Genomic DNA, 23,353 nt, shown 5'->3' with positions numbered 1-23,353 from the left:
TTTGGAAAACTATGAAAAATAGATAAATTATCAATTATATGGATATTTATGATTCCGATCGGGAAGATGAAATAACCGCGAATTCTGCGATTTTAAAATGTACCGGACATCGTTTCAAGAAAGTACTCGTTAGCTATATAAAATTGATTAAAACCAAGTTATCCTATATCTTCGTGGCATGTCTACACTTTTTGCTGAGGAAAGCAAAGGAAACTCATCGAGAACAGTCAGCGGTAACCCTGAATAATGTATCATCTTAATGGCCTTTTCTATGCTTTCGTAAGCCTTTTTTATAGCAGGAAACTAGATTTGAAAAGACTGGTGACGAGAAATGGGTGTTTATTGTGATCCTATAAATAATATATTTCGAGTTTCGTTTCAATTTTTAAGGAAATTGGAAGCAGAAAGATTTATGAGCGTGGCATTCATTGGGATAATGAAACTCCTGATGGCAGCTTTGTTGCGTTTCAGTTAACGTGATGGAATGTGAAATTCAACAGGCTGACAATCAGAATTAAAAATTCTTTTAAATAAGGTGTCCCTCGACCTATAGCGCCATTTAGAATTCTAAATTTGAATGCACCCCTGTGAAGGAGGTTGTTTGGGCGAATCTACATTTAAAGCTAAAATGTGTCTCCCTCGAAAATAAATCAAATTGAAAAAATATTTTCATCGTTATTCAAAATAAGTTGGGTGCAAAGTTTTCAATTGTACATTCTGTATTGTCAATATTAATTCTACGTCTAGACCGTTCGCCGCATACATCAACTGTTACTCCTAAAAAATATAAAAATATGTATCATTTATTCTTTCTTTCCATTTCACAGACGACCGAACTGTATGAAATTATTAGATTTTTATCTATATACAAAAAAAATATATATACTGAACTTCAAGATCTATGAAGCGTTAGCTATGTTCATCTTTTCTCTAATACTACATGTCACGCATCATTGAATCCCAGAAAATTGCTCCTGATCTCTACGAAAAGAATTCGCAGAGAGGATGTTGATATTCCTAAAGCCCTTAGTTGTGAGGCGGAAAAACCGTATACCATTACGTGCAATGGTTTTTCCATTCAATGGTCAATATTTTCCCCGGTGTTTTCTTCGGGGGATAAGGCGCAGGCGTTAAATAACGCGCCGGGAAAACGCAGTGACGCCGAAGCAACGATTGATCCCCAGTTTTCGTTTGCGGGTCGTAGTTGTGAAACTCGTTCGATATTTCCACAGAAGACAATATTTTTATAGCTTTAATAGAAAATAATTATTTTTAATATAGGGTGACGAACAAAAGGATGAGTAATTATAAGGTAAGTTTTTAGTATTTTGCGAAGGTAGAAAATCTGATCTCTTTGTGAGATCAGTTTTAGGTCATATCTGGAAATCGATAGTATCCACTTATCTTTGACCTAACGGCATATTATTCAAGGCAGTTGCGGCGACCAATCTCGTTCGGGAAAAAAATCTATATCGTGCCTTTTTTCCTTTCAACCCATGACTTCAACCCCCCGTGAAGAATTTATAAAGCTAACATATCAAGTTTGACGTTAGTTAAGACGTCGAATAGAACAAAGGTCATAATGTAGATTAAAATGTAGTTTTCTAATCTAACATAATTTGACAGAGTACGAACAACAAATATATATCCCAAAAATATCGCATGATTAAATATTAGTAGAATTTATTACATTCTATTGATCGTGTTGATGAAAATTACATGCAGACCTACTTTAGCTTGTAATTGTTGGTACCCACCTAATCGATATTGGCGGTTTTACATTATAGTCTAAAGCCTATTAAGGTCACCTATAATTATACATTTTTGTTCCTGTAAAATCGCGAAAGCTGCACTTTCAAAAAATCCTTTAATAGTCCTGTTACATATAAGTCTTCTTCCAAGAAAAAATCTAAAAATAAAAAGAGCAATAAAAATTCCTTACTAGTGCTTCCAGAAAGATATTAGGGATAAACCTTTTAGGAGTGCCTTTTTAAATCATAATGTAAGGATATGCGAAATAGGCTTTTATTGAATCGCCTCGTAGGGTTTTTTACTCCGATTCATGTCATAGTCGAGCATAAAACGCTTTTAATTTAAAATTTAGGAGAGTGACTGTTGAAGTAAAAATATAACGGCGGAATTTGTGTTATAAGTCGGTCGAAGTCAAAACTATGATGAAATCTTTGGAACTGTATCTCTCAAAGGGAATTTATTTCACATTTTAGATCTGTGCTTCAAGAGGGTAGACCCTTGTTAATGCGCATGTGTAGAGTCAGCTTCTGGCACGATGCGCCATTCAGCGAATACCATGTATCGACATGAGTTCTTATTATGCAATAATTCAATTTAGTCTAACATAAAATATTCTTCTATTCACAAATGCGTGGTTGATACGTCTATTCAAAGGTGTTCTACATTAATAAAATGGAAAGAAACGAAGTGTGAAATGGACAACTGAAAATTCCATTTCCTTAAGTATAACTGGCCCTATTTAAAAACTGGTTGAAGATGGATAAATTTTTATTGTCCATTGTTCTTTGGATCTAACAGTCGTATTACCACAGATAATTCTATTAACGTACCGAAAATAAATTGATTCACATATCGAATCGTTTGATTATTGAATACGTAAAGGTAACGGGTATTAACTAGTTGTACTGCAGTTAATAATGTTGGTTGTTGCAAAACTTTCGCCCTAAAATGATATGCGGTTGAGGCTCTAATAATTTATTTATTATATAAAATGTCCCAGAAACATTGGTACAAATGAGTAGACCATGTATAAATGAAAAATAGAGCGATTCGTTCTAAATGTGTGTTGGAAATAAATTTTTTATTTTCACCGTAGAAGGTTTTTAAGAATTTTTGTTTATATAAATAATAATAAATCGCACAGTTTTCGATCTCAAGGAAAAGTCTATCTAACTATATTCGCTCATAGGTTTGATGCTAAAAAGCTTGATGCCTTAGAGGAAATTTACTTTCATTGAAATACACTCCTGCACAACAAAGTAGTCTTCGACATGACTACGTGATCAACTACGGGCTCTATTCAGGTGTACTTATACCGATAATAGAATTGTTCTTTTAATCTGCAAAAGGCGAGAAATTGTCTCTTTGTAAGAGAGAAGAAAATGTCTTCTTGTAAGACGGCAGGACGGTCACGAGAAATAGTCTCTAGAGAGTAAGCTGATGAGAACTAATTGGGACAAGCTTGCAGTATTCTTGTCTCTGTCAGAGTCTGAATTACACATGAAGGTCAGAGCGCATTCATAAATTCAAAAGAACTGCAGCTTGAGATTTGCCCTATTTCCGCAATCATTTCTCTGCGCAAATCAGAAGGTTTTTGGGTTTGTAAATGTTCCGCATTAACACGTGAAGTGCAAGTTGAAGGGGACAAAACTATCTGCAATGAAACGTACGTAAAAATACCTAATTTTATATCGCAGATTTCAACACTAAATGGTTATCAAACAGCATATGCGAATATAATAGTAAACTTGTAACTTTCGTTCTTTATGTCTTGTATAAATTTTCTACAGGTCATAATTCTTCCAGTCTCTGCTTCCGTCGTGCTAAAGCCCTTTTACTCAAGCGGGATCTAGAATGAGGAATGTAGCTTATATTACATAAATTTCTCTTGTTGAAATTTATTTTCCTTCTTGTCTTATTATTTGAGATTTTCTCCGTGAACTTAGCTGTTTTTCAGTACATAAAAATACGCCTTTGTCTCTTACAGTCGAGATGTTTATCGGGGCCCGCTAAAGCCACCTTATCACCCTTTTCTCTAGAGCACATATAATGTTCTACAGTTTTTAACCTTAACGTGTTATCTGATATTGATGCCTACCTGCATTAGAACCATAAACCATACACGTATTATATATACAGGTCTAAAACGGGAGCTTCAGAAATTAATTCATGAACCCCAATAGCGGCGGCTTTCAGATAAGTCTGCTATCCACACCGCAGGCTTAAAAGGTCGAACCTTTGGAGGTATATAATCTGAGCCCATTTCAGCTTTTAATGGAATAGATACCCTCTAATTGAACATGTTCAATGTCACTTGCTTGTGTAACATGTCAACATTAAAGATATAGAATCAATCAATGAGTATTAGTGATTCATGTACTCTGATGTATTAAAAATTTAGTATGTTATTATTTTTCTTCGATATGTGTGATTGTCACATATTTGTCTCTAACGAAATCTCCATGACTAGGTTTCAGAAAGGGACACCCGGTATACAGACAAACTACAGATTTATAGCGCATGTTGAGGCGTCTGATAATAGAATCGATATGAGGTAAACTTTTGGAGAAATGTTAACGTCACTCAAATAATACAAGCCTTATGGCAACATATAATATTTATCGACTGTGTTATATAAGTTAATTGTACGAAGGAAAGGAAATCGAGTTGAGCGTTAAATTATGGATGTTGAGTTACCAGTGAGAAAGTTCGGAATAGTCTTTTTTCGGGACAGAATCAATACAATAGGAAAATTAGTCAAATTCAATTGCAGAGCTAAATTGAGTCTGACTTAAATGTTTCAATAACTGAATTTCCGTGGATAAATACGAAACAAAATTTCGTAACGTACCGTTCAAAGTTCTTAAATAAAATATTAAGATTGTTACCTGTTCCTACGCGAAAACCTTATTCAATTGCCAATGTACAGGCACAGCAAATTTCTCTTCAGAAAAGTGCCATGAATTGAACGAAATCAACAAAGATTTAATAACTTGCCCTCAATAAAAAGCAATCTTTGTGAGAGCACCCCGTTGTCAATCAAATAACAAAGCAGCCAATATTTAATGGAATTGGATGAATAAGTTAATTATTAAGGGGAAATTGACTTTAAAATTTCAATTACCGGGGGAAAAACTGTTGAAAGGAAATTGCATACTCCCATTTAGACGGCTTTTTTTTTATGTATCTACAATAATTTTCCGGGTTTTGCAGCCTAAGCAATAGAAAACAGTTTTCTATCAGCTACGTCATTAAGCTAAGGTTATAAAAAAGGCGCTCAGACTCAAACACGTTTCTCCACTTAAAACTGTCTGGGACAGAAACTTTCCATCAACTTACGAGTGTGGGGACAAAAAAAGATCCTGAAGTTAGCAACAACCCCAGAGTTTCTTTCTGGTCGATGTATCCGTTGGTGCCTAGAGTGATTTTTCTCTCTTTATCAGAACATGGACAAGCCCCGTTGAAAAACGGAAGAGGACTAATGGCTAATACATCGGAGGACACAAAAAAAAATCAAATGAGTATGTGATTTTAGGACTCTACTATAGCAACATCCATCTATACATTATTTTCGGTACCTTCCAAGCATCTTAAACTAAAATGAAAGTCCACTTTTGTGACAACAATATCCGCGAACATCCATTTCGTTATGGATTACCTAAAACGACTCAATTTTGGTATACAACAGAACCAATTTAAGTTTGCAGTAGCAGCAGACAGGTAATTATCTGGACAACAAGAACCCAGGAAAAATAACAAACAAGAAATGGGTAAAGCATTAATCACGAAAATCTATATAGCTTCCGTTAAGATTGAGACTCTACAGGCACTATTAAAGTTAATTGTTTCTGAAAATAGAGAGCAAACATTCAGCAATTGGTGTTGGTGTAACGAAACAGGGGGGGAAAGATTTGAAACGTTGGGATTTATCGTATTGATAAGCAAAGTTACAGAAATACGCCTACTTTTTTCAAAAATTAACAAAGCGAGTGCCCATTTTCAGGTACCGAAAAACGTTTAATCAAACTAATTCCGAAATAAATTTCAAACAAGGCCTTGGGTAGGTGTATTTGAATCCAAAACTTCTTTTCAGAATCATTAAGAAATATTCTTCCATCTTCTTTTTTTGCTATTTGCCTCCGGAGCCATTTTACACAGGTTAATTTCCTGATGTTTGTGCTCTAAAAAGTTCCATTTTAAAACCGCAACAACAGAGAAATTTGTCTTTTCGTTTTTGAGCATCTGGCAGTATATACACAAGGAATATTACTCATGCCACTTCGATGCTTGTTTCAGTCGAAACGTTTAAAACGAGATCGAAGAAGATGATAGATCCATCTTCGTCTGAGGAAGACAGTGATGAAGAACATGGAACTGCACATCATGTGGGACACCATCCACCCGCTCATCATTCTCATCACCAAACGCATCAATACCCGGTATGTACGATGATTTTTCTATGCCAATATGTTACAGAGCATTAAAAAGCGCTTTGGTTCTTTGTATACTAAAGAGAATAGAAGCGCAGCGCAATTCTTTAATATTGGCAGTGAAACTGGAAGCCATTTGTTTATCGATCACTCATTTCTCGTATTTGCCGCTGTATCGAACGCCTTAAGTTTAAGCAAAATATTTGCAAATATCACGTTCATTGGTATTTGTATTAGACAATTTGATGAAATAAACAGCTTCCTTTTTCGCTGCCGCTTTGAAAACATTATTTTCTATGAATTTCTACGACCTATCCCGATTCTATGCCATAACGACGAATTGAACTTGAAAAATTTCTTTTATGTACTTCCGATTGTAAAGTAGTTAGATATTAGATATTTTCGTTTCAAGAATTCCGCCTGCGCGTGGCAAAATAAGTTATAATTCCAGAGGATATGATTCTCAACCCCCTTCTTCACTGCGGATATTAACTTATACGTCCGCAGGGGTCCATATTATCGTCATTTCTCGCAATATAATGTATTGTTTCTTACCTCAGGCTAACGCCCTTTGCGGTAATAATTGAATGACATAGGTATCGGAAAACGATGGTTTTGGGGACGTGTTTTCTGAGGTGTCCGCTGTCGAAGAATGGTTTATAGATGGACTTATACACTTTCTTTGCAATTTTTGCACTGATCTCTTTATCTTTATATATAAACGATGGAAAATGTTTTGTGGAGGCTTAATAAATATGACGATAATTTGTCTCTCAGGCGGAAGCATCCCCATACCATTCTCACGGATCCGATGGTAGTGGAATCCTAGAGATCCCCAACAATGCTGCGGCGTTGCAGCGATCTTTATCACCAAGCAGTGCCGTCTCGGTTAGTTTCAAAGTACTTTGTTTAAAGCTTCATTTAACAAAGTTCATCTCTAGGCGGAAACCCATAGTATTGGGTCTTCCTCGCGAGCAAATTCTCTTCCCCGACCGACTAGTCCGTCTCCGTCAGTCGCTTCAGAAAAGACAGAAGTGGACATCCAGGAAAAGCAGGAACGTGAAGAAGAAGAAAGGAAGAAGAGAATACAGCTTTACGTTTTTGTATCTCGATGTATAGCGTACCCCTTTAATGCCAAACAATCCACGGAACCACCTAAACGCTACCATAAAATTACCAGGCATCAATTGGATGCCATTGTAAATAGGTTTCAGGTAAGTACAGATTTCAGATGCCAGGTTTATATGATTTACTTTTCTTGGAAAGGGGCTCGTTTTGAACGGCGCAGGGTGTCTTAATCTGTGAAAACACCACCCTAATTTAAAATATTTTGAGCGTCCCTGTTAAAACATAAAAAAAACTGACAGAACAGTATACTCTATTCGCGATTGGCATATATTTTTAAATATCCATCGGAAATGGATCGGTGTGCAATTAATTATTATTAAAACCAAAAGGTTTGAACCACACATCACTGGAGTCCTCATAAATCAAATCGTAGAAATGCTGCACTGCAGAGATTGCGGACAAATCTAGTTTCGTAGTAAAATCTCGCAGAATAAACCTAGGATTTTTAATAATACATGTGACATGAGGAAAAATGGTCACATAAGGTCATGCAGCGAGGAAATAAATGATTCCGGTCAAGACACATACACATAGATTTAGTTTCAATATTTTCATTTGGGAACGTTATAAAAGGCTATGACCAAACCCACGGTCCTTTATTGCTACATAGCGTTACCGATTCAAAGTTGGGGTAGTATTATTGTACCCGTGTACCTAATTTGGCAAAAATATATATGTATGATTAATATTTTATTGAACCGGCAAGTTGCGCCAGGTCCGTAAAGACGCATGCGCACTATTTGACACAAAAAAATGACCGAAAAGTGTTATTTTTAGTGTTTCTGCTTGCACGGGTAACCTTCTAAATAAAACGCCCCCATTTGTCTTGAAAGTTATGAGCAATGGACGAAAACATTGCCACACCGAACGCGTCACGATATCGCCCTTATTCGTGAACGGTCATTATTAATTACAACGTAATTGACCCAAAATTATTACACGTAGCGCTTAATTAGACAGGACCATTACAGCTATTATTCCGCATGGGATAAACTGGAATTTGGAAAACGTCAGCGTTAATTACTCAGAAAAGATAAATTGCTTTCTCAACAGCTAATTGCATAAGCATGCTTTCGGTTAAAATCAAAATATGTGATTGTAGTTCCGAAAGCACTCACTGAAAGACTCATTTTCTGAGAGAACTTTGAAGTTTGACGGCATTCACTTAAAACGAACTTTTTCATTTTTTTAGAGTTTTTTAAAAGGTGAAACCCAAATAATGGCTGACGAAGCCTTTCAAAACGCGGTGCAAAATTATTACGACGTATTTCTGAAGTCCGAACGAGTCGTTAAGATGGTTCAATTAGGTGCCTGGACCCAGTATGACTTCCGAGAAGTCTTTAGGTTGAATATCGAAAAACGCGTTAGGTAAGTTTCGCACAGGCGAATCGAATCTCTGATAACATCCACTATTTGCTTAACGCCTAGATCTTTGCCCGAGATGGAAGGATTAAGTAAAGAGACCGTTTATACATCGTGGATGGCAAAATTCGACTGCATTTTAAAAGGTGTTAGCCTCGAACTGATTTTCTGATTATATTGGAAAGGTTTCTTTTAGTTCAAGACGATGAAAATAAAAGGCCTAGGACCCAAGCGATAAATTCCGAACTCTTCCTGTCTAAAGAACAATTGTTCGACATGTTTCAGCAAATATTAGGTGTAAAGAAATTCGAACATCAACTTCTCTACAATGCGCTGCTCGTAAGTTAAAGCAAAACACTCTAAAACGCGGTTATAATTATTTATCTCTCTTAATGCGCAGCTCGAATCTGCAGACGAACAAGCTGCAGCCATTAGAAGAGAACTCGATGGTAGAATGCAGAAAGTCGCTGAGATGGAAAAGGTACATTTTCATAATGATATGATACAGCATGGTTCATTTCAAATCCCCTCTTACTAGTTTATACGATTATCATCGGTCTCCGCACAAATGACTGCATTTTATACCGAGTCTATCACATGTTCACTTTATCATGCATTTGTCTCATAATTTCCGAGGGATAAACACGGTATATGCAGTGACCTAACATTCAATCGCATTTTTTAAGCATTTCATTTTTTAGTCAATTATATTTTTTAACAGTTATTAGGGTATGGCATTCGCAAATGTTAAATAGTTTAGTTAAGTTTCAAATGTTCATTTTTGCACAGAGCAGTGTATTGTTAGAACTACCGCAGACCAAATGGAGATTCTGGCAGTGTTTCTTCGCACTGATTCGATTTCACCGCAATCAACGGAATATGGTCTTATACCTATTGGAGATGAGACAATACATTTTTTTAATTTAAATCAGAATTATTTCCCAAAGCAACAGATATATGTTTTATTCGGTGTTCCCAAAGTCGCATGATCCATGAAGATTACCGATTGATTTTTGTGATAATCCATGTCGGAACTCTGCTAATGAATAGTATAAAGGTAAAAATATTATTAACGCCGGATTATTATTAATTTCCGTATTTCGAAGCAAGAAAATTTCTGGTGTTCCTTCCACATCTGTCGTTTGGCGTTCTCAAAGGCGATGGGCGAAGTAACTCCTTACGCTTGCCGATAATGACTGAAGCGGCTACGAGATTGTCGATGGTATTTACGCTGTGTGCATGCGCGTCGGTGGGAGGGGCTTAGGCGTAGACGATATATTACGTAGCCTACGCTTCTAATCCGAATTGAGGCCGTAAAATCTCCCTTCCTACTAAAGTTCTTTTCACATTTACACATCTCGATGGCTTCTGTGATAAGTCTAGGGTAGAAATTGAAAGGAAGAAGTTGCAGCCTCCAATCCAGATGGGAAGCGTGTGCTATATTAAATGTTATACATAGTGTGCGCCAAAATCCTCTCCAGTCCTTTGATAAACTCGCACGCTTCAGAATACACATAAAAATAGAATAAATACGACGCATGATTTAGTGGACGCATTTGTTGCATGCTGCTTCAGTCGTCGTGGAGACGAATAACAGATGATTTTCCCCGTTGCCTCATTACCTTTGATAAGGTTCATCGCAGATGTGGACAAAATTTCAGGAAAAAATCTTTTTCTGACTAATTTACGTTGGACTGGAGAACTCTCAAATCTCTTTTGATATCGATATAGTTAAGTTTCCAATTTTTTTGGCAAAGACGAGTTCTGATTCTCATTTTTAGTATCATACAGTCCAGTATCATACATCCAAAAAAGAGAAAAGTAATTTCTACTAATTTAAATCATTTTTAAACCATAAAACGTGTTTAATGCTCAACTTTATTTAAACATAACTCATGATACTATTCATTAAACAAATATAGGTATGTAGGGCCGTGGAATACACTAAAAAGTCCGGCACGTTATTTTTACTGATTCTAATGTTTCATAAAATTTGGACTTTTATGCGCATAAATTTCGAACTTCAAGTCGTCGCTCCTTGATTTATGCCCAAATGGGAAAATTTTTGAAAATAACGTTCACTTTCTCCAATTGTCGGAAATAACTAAAATATGTAGAATCATTTATCGTTTTAAGGAAGAACTTAGTTTCTGTTACCAACGTGTGAAATTGAATGTTTAATTTCACGTAAGTCGAAGTTAAAAAAAAATTCGCAGTTTTTTTTACCGTTTGTCATATACTGGTGCGTGTTTCAAGTGCAAAACTGGGTCAACAATCAAAGGTAAGAATTTCTTCTCTTCTATTGTCTTTTACAGGTTTTTGCAAGATCGCGACGGAAGAAGCAATGGTGTTGCAATATTTGGATATAAAATGAGACGAAAATACGAAGAATTTGAACAAAAACTCATGCTGAATGAGGAAATTATCAGAAGTCGATATGTATATGAATGAAAAAATTACAAGTGTAGAAAGTGAGAGACAAATAAGAAATGTAAATTGAAGAGATGAAGGAAACGCCATTGACAGTCTGCAAATGCCATTCGCACTTGAGTTTTTTCCTGTGTTAAAAGGGAGAATAATTTCTGTTGATGTTTGTTTTATGTTATCGCCATATTTATGAAATTCCTGGTGTTGTGATAATAACTTTACTTCGTGCGGAGACCGACAGCTTTTGATCAATATCTAAAATGGACTTGTTTGAACTGACCCTTAAAAAAGTAGTTAGTCTATCATATTATTTAAAATTGTTGAGTTTTATTATTTATTTCTTCGCTTATGTTCCGATATTAAAAAAAAAATCAATTTCTCTTTGATGTGTGTCTTGAATTCTCTACAAATACCAACGATAAAATGCAAAAATAGAAAATGCGTTAAAAGATGAAAATATTTCCAAATGATAGAAAATCTGATATGTGTAAGTAAATATTTGTTTCCTTAAAATCTAAAGAATTATAACCTAATTAGCTGACAAAATATATCTTCATGAAATGAAGTGAAATGTCTGTCGTAGACTTTAAAGAATCTCAAAATAATTTTCGTTAGATAGCTAGAACTTCTCATTAGATTATCTACTTTTTTGCTGGTCAGTTCGTCTTTTGAAAAGCAATAACAAAGAAAATCCGTCCTCTAAAAATCCCCAACTCACTTGCCACCCATCTAAAAAACCGTCTGAGAATGAAATGTTTTTCTTCACCAGAACCGAAAGCTGTTGCCGAAGTTTGTATTGAAAGAAATGGAATCCCTTTACATCGAAGAACAGAAACAAGCGATAAATTTACTGATGACGAATTTGGAGTCCCTCCCAGTATCGAAAGGATCCACGGAATTAAAATATGGCTTGCAAAAACTAAAACGCTATAATCACAGGTTGCATAACCATAATAATCCGTATAATGTGAAGCACCTTTTGATGAACTATGTTACTTCTTTTAGATCGCAAGGATCTTTAGCGAAACTGGAAGGAGATTCCGCGGACAGCGATACCACGCTAACAAAAATGGATGTCGTTTTAACCTTTCAGCTTGAGGTAAGTACCTTCCAACTTTCTCACCACACCAAACAGCCACAAGCCATTTTTTAATTTGAAGGTAATAGTAATGGAAGTGAGAGGTTTAAAATCATTGCAACCGAGCAGAATAGTATACTGTACTATGGAAGTAGAAAACGGCGAAAAATTACAAACTGATCAAGCCGAAGCTTCTAAGCCTCTGTGGGATACTCAGGGCGACTTTTGCACCACACAACCCTTGCCAATCGTCAAAGTGAAACTTTTTACCGAAAATCCGGGCATGCTTGCTTTAGAAGACAAAGAACTTGGAAAAGTTATTATAAAGCCAACGCCACTGTCTTCTAAGGTATACCATTCGGCTACTTTTATTATTATAAGGGAAACGCAAATAGGGCTTCGTTCTAGGCTCCAGAATGGCACAAGATGACTATCCCAAAGAATCTTCCCGACCAAGATTTACGTATCAAAATCGCCTGCAGAATGGATAAACCGCTCAACATGAAACACTGCGGATATTTGTATGCTCTCGGCAAAAGTGTGTGGAAAAAGTGGAAAAAACGTTATTACGTTCTCGTCCAAGTGTCGCAGTACACCTTCGCAATGTGCAGTTACAAAGAGAAAAAATCTGAACCCTCAGAAATGATGCAGTTAGACGGGTACACTGTGGATTATATTGAAGCTTCAAATGGTAATTTCATCTCTTTTTGGCCGGATATGTACTGTAATTCGTTTGATCCTCGGATTAGCAATATCGATTAGAAATGACGAGGAACCTCAGTCAATATTATTCTAAGCGATGTGTTATTGGATGAAGAGATTCAAGTACTATCGGTGAAGCAACTACCGTGGTACATAAATAGCAGCCTGACATTGCCAGAAGGGTTCCATGTCATTTCTGTAGTGTGTCGAAGATAAGGATGTGTCTATTATCGTTTACGAGATTCCTTATGCAGGACATCCTTATCTTGGACAAACTGGGTAAAGGCTAACACATCTTGTACTTTTATTCTTGCGTCAATTTCTGCGGTATCAATTTTATTCTTTTCTTTTAAGCTACTTTGATGGTGGGAACGGGTAAGCGTAAGTTACCTCCATTATGTCAAAAGGCAGCAGAATATCTCTGTACAAATGACAACTTATTTCCAGACTTGGAAGGGGGTAGATTCTTTTTTAATGCGGTAAGAGAGGGAGATAGCATTATATACGCGAGCGACGATGAAAACGAATGCCACCTTTGGGTTATGGCCATGTATCGCGCAACTGGACAGTCGCATAAGCCCACGCCACCGGTCACTCTACAAGATAAAAATTCCACAATATCTAAAATTCAAGGAGGTACTTATGTTTAGTTAATATTTGGGACATGCTACAAAAGTATTGGCCTTCCAGATGCGGATAGAGCCAGAAAACATGGAATGGAAGACTTTATCTCCGCAGACCCTTGCCAGTTTGACCATCATATTCTTTTTAAGTTACTACAGTCACTAACGTTGGATTATCGGTTGGCAGACATCTATTGCTCCCTGGTAGGAAATAAGGGTCAACATTTCTGGAAATGGTAAAAAAATACGATTGTTACAGGGTTGGTTCAGCTCTGGTCAAATATTTATTCTTGATGAGTACTGCGCGAGATACGGAGTGAGGGCTTGCTATAGGCATTTGATGTACTTGTCTGATTTGCTGGACAAGGCAGATAAGAACCACATGATCGATCCAACGCTTATACACTTCAGCTATGCATTCTGTTCGAGTCACGTGCACGGAAATAAGTTAGTAATTATTTCTGGTATTCGTAGCACACTGATTCAAAGTATTTTCTACTTTAAATTTCTGCACTGGGGGTGGGATTATATTTACCGGATTTAAGTGCCTTCGTAGAGGAAACGGAACTTTTTAATGATTTCAATGGCGATGAAAGTTGGGTATACTGATAAACGACATGAGAAATTTGTTTTAGGTCGCATGCAATAGACGAAAAAGTCGGGTACAATTTGCCAACCAGTCCTCAAGGTTTTGGCAAGTAAGTGTGCAATTGTAATTTATTGAATGAACTTTACCACACTGATAACAAGAACACCAAGTTAATTTCTTTTCTGCACCAATCCACACACGGTTTCTTAAATGTTCACTCCCAGTTTGAATGCAATAGTACACAATGGATCCTAAATATTTATTTAAAATGGTTTGTCTGACATGTGATAAGTATACCTAGAGGTAACGATCACTGACTTATACACCTACATTACTACGTAGTTACTTTGAGTCAATGTGTAAGTTATTAATTAGGCAGCAACAGGACCCAATCCGCATATTTTGGTCTTGTTTCGCCAGTCATGTCTACAGACAAGTAATGAGTAATTTGGTACTCACAAATACCTAAAAGTTAATCCCTAATTTCACTTAATTGATTATAGTATGGAACCGGTTCCTGACGGGGTTGGCAGCGTTACCTATGAAGAAAAAGAGAAGTTTCAAGAAATTCGAGAAAGATTGAGAGTGATGCTTGAACATCAAGTCACCAACTTCAGGTAAAATATGTTATTTTTATGCTATAGATGATTCAAAAACTTATGGGGATACTGCATGATGATAACGTAAATTACCTCAATACAAAACCCTGTAAGTTATTGAAACAGCAACAGAAACATCTACAACACTACAAATTACAACGAGCTGTGACACAAGGACTAGCAACACTTCACCATGGACATTACTTCTGTCGGTATTCAAGTGCGGTAATGTTTAGCTCGGGATAAGAGAGTAATTGAAATGATTTTTAAACCTCTAGTGAGTTTATAACTTGCATGAAAGCTTTAAGCAATGCGTTTATGAGTTTTTTGGAAGCAATCTTAACATACTTTTTAGAACTTATATGGAGGTATGTATGCTGTGGTTTTCCAGGTGCTTACAGCTCTACATTTTAATACCAACACTCTCAATTAACTTAATTTTTTTCTATTTCGGCTTTGTGCATGTAAGTCAATGCAGCGTGGTAATTCGACCATATATTACAGGTACACGTTTCCCTTTGGTAGACCAGAAGGTGCTCTTCGAGCAACTATCTCTTTACTGGAGAGAGTTTTAATGAAAGACGCTGCTACCCCCGTGGCTCCAGATGAAGTCAGAGCCGTTATTAAGAAGTGCCTGGAAACTGCAGCATTGGTAAATTACACCAAGTTGTCAGCGGAAGCCAAAATTGAGGGTAATTATTTCCGTAGACGCTTTAAATCTTTGCGCCGATGGTTACGGCAAAATACTATTTAAAATGTAAATGAATTTTCAGCCGAGAAATCAAAAGCAATAATTAAATTTAAATTTTCAGAGGATCTAAGAGGCGAAGCAATGGTCTCCTCCGGTAAAAAGCTTGATGACTTAGTACGTCTGGCTGAGCTTTGCGTAGATTTGTTACAACAAAACGAAGAACATTATGCAGAGGTAAGAATGTCTTAAAATTGTGTTTAAATAAATTTTGTTAAAAGTGTATATGTTAAAAATCTTTCTTCTACTGTTCATAATTGACCGTTTTTGACGAAAAGGTTGACTGTCACTTAAAAAATTAAAGAGAAATACTAATTTGTTAATGATATGACTTAGGACTATGGAACATTACAGCCTTCGTTCAATAAATAATCTCGACTATTACATTCCTGAAGTGCTAACGAACCGATGACTTTAATGTAAACGTATTGATTTTTAGTTAATTTAACAACTTCGAAAAGTATTTTTTTTTAACAACAGCACCTACATAGATTTAATAGGTGCATCGATGTTGTGCAAAAATAAGAAATTGCAGTGCTTGGTTTCGAATCTTGACTCTGGTTCAAGTACAACCATGTGGTCAATGAAACAAAGACCTATGTTTTCAGTTATACCTCAAAGAGCTATTGTATTTGGAAATAATAGAAATACTCAGTTAGCTCAGTTGTGTCCTCAATTAAACAGAAATTTCTATTGATTTCAAAGCAACAAAATCTCTCTATATGGTATGGCAAAAGTGCTTCTCCTGGCTTTAAGTACCCCATGTATTGTAATGTCTGTGTAATTTTGTATGTAACTGTAGCAACTGCGTAAGCCTGAAAAACCTGTGGCCAGTCAGTCGGCCCAAAGTGCCCAGGCGGGAGGGTCGGGGCAACCGGCGCCTGCGCAGGGCTCCCCGGGTACCCCCAGTCGGCTCGCCAAGCAGCACTCAAACTCTGTGTCTCGCTATTGCATGCCTCCGCATGCTAATTACACCCCACCAGATCCCACGGCACGTACTATTCTTTATTCTTCTTCATTCTTCTTTAGATATCTTTATTCTTGGTCTCTTCATCGTTATTACAAAGCTCAGAAAGGTCTTTATTTGATAACAAAACGCAAAAAAAAACTATAATGTCCGCTTCAGTCAGGAATTTGAAGAGACCAGCAATAATTTCGGAAAAGCAACTTCTACCACTCATAAAAATAATTAAATTTGCTTTTTCGACGAGAGCGGTGGCAACAGTAATGTAATGGAGGTAATGGAATATTCACATGTATTTACATGACCAAGTTGAGATTACTGTTGGGTGCTGCCAATTGGGTCGGTGGTCTGGACATGTAACAAGTGTTTTGTAACTAGTGTCGCGTGTCTTTGTTTGCTTGGTGGAAAATAATCTCAAATAACGTTCAATCTGAGACCATTGACTTCTTGTAGATAAGCCTTATTTACCACAAGCGGATATTTTTTATTGTTACAGTATAAAATTTTTGCAATATCCCCTTGTTTTTTGTTCATTACCGATGAACCAATTGATGAACGAACAGTCTCGATTTTCGAAAATCTAGCTGAAACTGAATTATTTCGTTCATCATCATCACATATCTTAAGTCAAAGAATGTAAGAATCTGGGCCTGTTGCGTGGCATGATTCAGTGTGTCAATATTATCTTATGTGTACCAGAGACAAAATGGTTTTATGTTTTAAATGTTTGTTCAGGACTCATAAAAACTGTATTGTCGAAAACAATCAAATGATCTAATTTTATTTGATTAATCCTTTTTTACAAATACAGGCTTTTGCGTGGTTTAGCGACCTCCTCGTTGAGCACGCTGAAATATTCTGGTCGCTCTTTGCTGTTGACATGGACAGAGTTTTGAACGATCAAGCTCCTGACACGTGGGATTCTTTTCCACTATTCCAGATCCTTAACGATTACCTCCGAACTGATGGTGAGTATACATTTGATATATTATCATACACGGTAAACGGTTCTTAAAATAAAGAGATGATAAGAACATAAACGACTTCACTGGTCTCCTCTGCTATATTCCTACGTTTCGGTGGGATGCAGCTGCCCATCTTAAATGAACAAGTGCAGACACTACGGTTAATCGACAATACTTTTGATGAACTGTGCAGATTTTAACTTGCAGTTATTTCTTTTGAAGAGCCGCTTGTAATATAGTAAGGTCCCAGGTATGATATGGGCAAACAAACTTTCTCACGAAAAATCTGAGCGATATCGGAAGTTTTTCGACATATCCGAAATAAGGACCAACTTCTCTTTTAGACAACCTCAAAAACGGCCGTTTCCATCAACATCTCAGAGACGCTTTTGCCTCTCTGGTGGTGAGATATGTAGACTTAATGGAGTCCTCTATAGCACAATCGATACATAAAGGTTTTGAGAAAGAACGGTGGGAGATAAAAGGGTAACTAATGAAAACTACCCGCTCCTCTATAATAATCGATAAAATTCTCTTAGAAATGGTTGTGCTACGTCGGAAGATCTCTTCTGGAAGCTAGACGCCCTGCAATCCTTCATTAGAGATCTGCATTGGCCAGACACTGAATTTAGACAACATTTAGAGCAAAGGTTGAAACTTATGGCTTGCGATATGATTGAGTCCTGTATTCAGAGGACTGAGACTGCCTTCCAACAGTGGCTTAAAAAGTCAGTCACGTTTTTGTCCACTGATTATATCTTGCCCTCTGAAATGTGCGCGATGGTCAACGTGATTTTAGACGCAAAGAATCAGTCATTCAAGCTGTGCGCAGTAGACGGGATTGATTTGGTATGCACATTGTGTACTTAGGGATTTGGATATTTAATTGTTTCCATTTGCAGCATCAATATCATACTAAAATCGATGAGCAGATTGATAGAACCCTGGCCAATATGAATCAGGGCATGCTCACAAAATTGATGTCAGTCCTGGAGGCCACGCTGACCAAGTTATCTCGATATGACGAGGGCAGTTTTATTGGGTCCATATTAAGCTTTACTGTACGTATCATCAGCAAAAGTGTAACCGAAAATTATGCATCATGGCTTTATAGAACGTTTCGGGGTCAGGGAAAGACGTAGGACAAAGTTACGTGAACTTCCTACGTAATAGTATGGAACAGATTCGAGGTAAGGTGACCGACGAGCTGTGGATCTTGAACTTCTTTGAGCAGTGGTATACGGCTCAAATGAACATGATTTGCAATTGGTTGTCGGAAAGATTGGACCATACGTTGCATCCGTACCAGTGCACGTGCCTTGCTCATATAATAAAGGTAAATTTTATTGTTCCTTTTCCAAATATTTGGAAATTATGATTGGTGATGTGGAAATGAATGGAATTTTTTCATGCTGCTGAAACAATATATTCCATTTTAGAAAATATTCTCCGATTTTGAGCTCCACGGCGTTATGGAAGATAAACTTAATTCCAAGGCTTACCAAACTATCGCTCAAAGAATGCAGACTGAGGAAGCGACTTGTGCTCTAACTTTAGGACAGACTGATGGGTACGTATATGTAATATTAAATTGTACTAATTTTATAGTTTGATACACACGTCCATTTCACGTGCATTTCTCAAATATCTGTAGATCTGTTCCAGCAGAGAGGTAGACCATTTTCGGATGGTTAAAAATAGTCAGATATTTTCGTCATATACAGATTGGGACTCCTTGGCCCTATTTCTGACTATTTTTGACAATCCGGAATTTATTTTCTAGCCTCCTGGAACAAATTGTTGTTGTTAATGTTAAATTAGACAATGAATATGTAGCGCTGTGGAAATAGGCGAAGATGATTCAGATAGCAGAAGCAGATCGTTAATGGGCAGCTTGGCAGGAGACGAAAATCCCTTGTCCAACGTAGGGAATATGGTGGCTGGGAGGGTTAGTAATTTCCTAGGAAAAGGAATAGGGGGGATTGGTTCCAAATTGGGGGGTGGGTCTAGCTGGTTCTAGGTTGTTATTTTTTGTTTATCGTTAGATGGACTTCCTGGGATGGAATGTCCCTTACTGTTTAATTTAATATATTTGCATGTGGTACTGATGCACTAGATTAGGTGTGTAACTATACAGTAAACATTACCCAAGTAGGTGGACAGAAAAACCTAGACGAATTTGTCAGTATCCGTTAAGATTCGAGATGAAAATTTTCAAGATTTTAGTTAAATGTCGATATCACGTTACTTTGATTTTTTTTCTATTCTTTAATCACATAAAGATTTACGAAATTTCGCGGTTAATCTGTAAGAAATCTGCATTATTGGACATGAGTATAAGACCATTGGTATTTCGAGAATGGACCTGTTTTATCGCAAACTGCCATCTACAGAAGTACGTGGTTTTAACGATACGGATGCCCTGCTTTTGCCTATTTCTTCTATTACTATTAAAGAATATTTATATAATACGTTACTGAATCATCCGAGATCAGAAAGTGGGTGAAAATCTTGCACCTTGTCGCCACTTCAATCCTCTGATAAAGCTGAATGATTTGAGTTTTTTTTCCTGGAGGGCAATATGTCTGTGAAGTTAGTCTTCGATTCTGAAGAGCTTCAATAAGTCAATTTCCTTTAATATGCACTTTATATGTTTTTAACGTAAAAAACAAAGATTTTATCGTGGATCGTACTATTATTCGACTTGGAAGGGAGAAAATATTTGTGAATTTAAATAAAATAAGTACATAGTCCATTTACATAAAACGCAGGTAGATTTTAAATTGTTCTAGTGGATTATAATATTGTATTAGTGGAATCGGTGCTCATCGTTGATTGGGCGATCTTGTCTGGTAAAGTGACCATTTCATAGGAAGGCGATGCCATGATATGGAACCTCCATTATGAGGGTAGTGCGGCATTTTACTTTCCTGTGGTTTTTTACGTAGCAGTAGGTACGACTGTGCTTGAGGAAGATCTCTAAATATCATTCCCTCTATAAGGCACCATTACCTAGATTATAATATTGTATGTCGGCCGTTCTGATACTCGATTTTTCTAAGAAAAGCAATAATTTTCTAGCAAAACAGTGCCGTGATATGGAAACTGCACTTAAAGCGATCCATTTTACATTAATGTCATTATTTAAGTAGCATAGGTAAAACCTTGATTGACATCCAGTACTATAATAAATTATAATATTGCATGTCGGAACGGATGTCCATCTTCGGTCAATCAATCTTGCTGGGTAAAGCTTTGGAAAGTGGTGCCGGGATACAGAAGCTGTAATAACACACACCGCATATTTACGTTCATGGGGTCTTTTAAATAGCGGTAAGTAATATAATTATTCACAGGCTCTAAAAATTGCCGACGCCATGACGCCACGTTACGCCGCTATATTACGACCTTAGAATCCGTAGCTTAAGTGCTAGAAGGACTTCAGTTCTGTTGTAGTATAGTCCACGTGAAAGTTAAAATTTAGAAGAAGGGGACTTTTAATGAGGATTACGCGAAAGCAGTGTATTATGAAAATTTAAGCGAAATTTGATATCGATATCGTTTTGTTGGCCAGTTAATATATTGTGGGTTGAAGCGGACACGCACCAACTCCACTAGATATTCCTGTCCGCCTAGTTGATGATTTGCTCTGTATATGAGAATTAAACAAAAGTTGTACCATAATATATAGTACGTTTATGTTCGACCAGTTGAGATAACTGTTGAAGATATAGATATATAAGTTATTACTAGAGCACTTTACGCTAGCTCTAAGAGTGTTAAGAAGTTATATAAACAATTTTGGAAGACGATTTTTTTTTAAGCATATTAGATAAACGCTTTGCTTTGCTGCGGAGCTTGAATTGAATGTATGATATAAATTAAAAAATACTTTTGGAATAAGGAAATTTATGTCATAAATTTTAATGTCGGCAACTGCAGCGAAGTGCTCTGAATTGCCGCTTATGCGTTTTTTTATAATTGACCTATCAGGCCAGTTTCTCAACGAAACTGTTAATAAACATTTTCCGAATTTAGGTCTAAGGAGTTAAGCCAGCGAGTAAGGAGGGTATTACTAACCACCTTAGTAATATTTTATCTCCCGAGAGATAACATTTTATGAAATAGGCATTAATTCAGTAGGTTTCATTGTCTTTCGGCCTACTGATGCAATGTGCGCTTAGAAGACCCTTCTGCCTCACGTTTTCAAGATTTATAATACCTTTCCGAGGAGTTATGATATGATTAATCGAAATTTGATGCTCTAGAATTAAGATAAAAATTCGGTGACTTAATTGAGTGAAAAAAAAAACGCTGTGCTTGACTTAATGCTAGAGTGGCAATAACGCATTAGTAGCTGCAGCAAGAATGGAGGCTCTATTTTTTACAGGTATAACAAAAGAAATGCTCTAGGTTTGAAAATCGGAATGTAACAAGTACAAATTTGGTTTATAACTTAGATAGCAAGAAAAAATAAATAATATGTGATAAGTGTTTAGCGGACTAGGAAGTATTTATCTTTAAAAAATTTAAACATTTCCGCTTGTATGCGATCTGAGGCAGCAGCGCTGTTTTCTACTGGACTTGGTTGGATGCCTACTTGGAATTGCAGAGAATTCCAGAGCGAAACTTTAACATATTACTAACCTTCACAGTAATAATTAGTGTTGTGACTATTGGTGTTAATTGGTGTAAAAATCATTTATTTTTTAATAAATCTATTTTAAGAACATTATAGTGCCTAGAGTGTGCAAACGGTATTCGAAAACAGTTATCTGAATTCTCATTTACCATGACGTAAAGACGCCTTCCTAGCTTGACCAGATAGTAATAATGAATTCAAGACTTATAACGTCGCACATTGCCTTAGGAGTCTGCTGCTAGTGAATTAAAGCAATTTACTTTGGTGTCTTTGAGACTCTTAGTTATTAAATTACAATTAGTTTCAACCAAATCAAATGTGTACAGCGTGATTTACATTACGAGGCTAGACCTGAAATGGGTGATTCTTTAAGCGATTTTAATTAATAAAGTACGATCTATTTGGGACCGTTGTTGAAGTCCTGGTTGGTAAAATTTCAAGTTTGCAATCGTATTGTATTTAAACATTGAAATCAGGTGAGACCTACTTAGCACTTTTTACCGCAAATCACTTGAAGAATCACCTCATTTGCATTTCTAATCGTAGTGATAAATCACCTTCTATAGGTATTCTCTAGAGATTGTGCTTTGGAGTCCGGCAAGGAAATATCGCTCTTGCCTCAGACGCTATGCAAGACTAGCCTTAACTTTCATAAATATAACAATATGTATATTATTAGTATTTAAAAATATACATATTTGGGACTAGTTACTATGAAGTTCTTTTCAACACCAAATGCTAGCTAAGAAGGTTCCATAATATAATATAATGTATAATAATTAAAAACTTTAATATTTTCAATGAAATTTAGGCCTTCCGCGCTTTCAACTTATAGATGCAGCCATTGTTATCGCTAAAGCCTATTGTATTAAAATATTTACGCTATTTAATATTCATGTATTGCAACTTAATCTTGTTATACTTAAGGTTTAAGTAAGGTAACTTGTATGGTAAATAAATTGTTTTAAAATATTGATTGTTGTTTTTGTGGCGAGTCGTTATTTTGCCCAAATTACCGGCAAATCTAGGCCTTAAAGGTAAATCTAGTAAGTTAAGTATATATAGGCTTCATTGTTCTCAGGCAAATATACCATTTACTGATTTGGTCAGAGTACCACAGGGTGTTTCGCTGAGAATATGGAGAGACTATATCTCAGAATCTATAAACGGTAACAATGAAGCAAAAATCTGATTGGAGAATATGATCGAAGAAAAACAGGAAAGCTTTCGTAACTGCAGGTCTGACAGTTCTAGTGGAAATCAGTACTCCATTTTTGAACTCCTGTATCTGAGGCAATCTTTTGACAGGTTTATTAATGGAGCAATTTTCGCAACATTAAACGT

The 23,353-nt window shown here is 36.4% G+C and overlaps 1 protein-coding gene across 4 annotated transcripts; it reads left to right on the top strand.

The window, feature by feature from the left end:
• The first annotated feature begins 1,179 nt into the window (after positions 1-1,179).
• Cadps (calcium-dependent secretion activator 1) lies at positions 1,180-22,983 on the top strand. Of its 4 annotated transcripts, XM_066302871.1 has the most exons (27): positions 1,180-1,312; positions 6,049-6,191; positions 6,960-7,070; positions 7,124-7,396; positions 8,503-8,678; positions 8,739-8,818; positions 8,869-9,011; positions 9,073-9,153; positions 11,869-12,198; positions 12,260-12,526; positions 12,586-12,868; positions 13,234-13,260; positions 13,327-13,515; positions 13,570-13,706; positions 13,762-13,949; positions 14,138-14,200; positions 14,595-14,708; positions 15,195-15,382; positions 15,503-15,615; positions 16,241-16,429; positions 17,214-17,370; positions 17,712-17,853; positions 17,907-18,216; positions 18,270-18,428; positions 18,482-18,703; positions 18,807-18,937; positions 19,204-22,983. In XM_066302871.1, exons 2-27 carry the CDS (start codon positions 6,078-6,080, stop codon positions 19,385-19,387), a joined length of 4,371 nt encoding a protein of 1,456 aa, XP_066158968.1. In that variant the 5' UTR covers positions 1,180-1,312; positions 6,049-6,077; the 3' UTR covers positions 19,388-22,983. The 4 variants fall into 4 exon arrangements, with proteins under 4 accessions (XP_066158968.1, XP_066158971.1, XP_066158969.1 ...); XM_066302874.1 differs by lacking the exon at positions 14,138-14,200 and having other exon boundaries at positions 13,234-13,254; XM_066302872.1 differs by lacking the exon at positions 14,138-14,200.
• The last annotated feature ends 370 nt before the right edge of the window (positions 22,984-23,353 follow it).

The sequence above is a fragment of the Euwallacea fornicatus genome, chromosome 3, assembly GCF_040115645.1.
Source record: "Euwallacea fornicatus isolate EFF26 chromosome 3, ASM4011564v1, whole genome shotgun sequence".
Classification (NCBI taxonomy): domain Eukaryota; kingdom Metazoa; phylum Arthropoda; class Insecta; order Coleoptera; family Curculionidae; genus Euwallacea; species Euwallacea fornicatus.
The sequence above is the reverse complement of the archived record's forward strand: the minus strand, read 5'-3'. Positions and strand labels throughout refer to the sequence as shown.

Excerpts from the sequence above, each read along its gene's own strand:
- Cadps (XM_066302871.1), top strand. The coding sequence starts at position 6,078 with ATGATAGATCCATCTTCGTCTGAGGAAGACAGTGATGAAGAACATGGA. Across the intron at positions 7,397-8,502 it reads CCATTGTAAATAGGTTTCAG|AGTTTTTTAAAAGGTGAAAC; the intron begins GTAAGTACAGAT and ends TCATTTTTTTAG. Across the intron at positions 18,938-19,203 it reads ACTTTAGGACAGACTGATGG|CGCTGTGGAAATAGGCGAAG; the intron begins GTACGTATATGT and ends ATGAATATGTAG.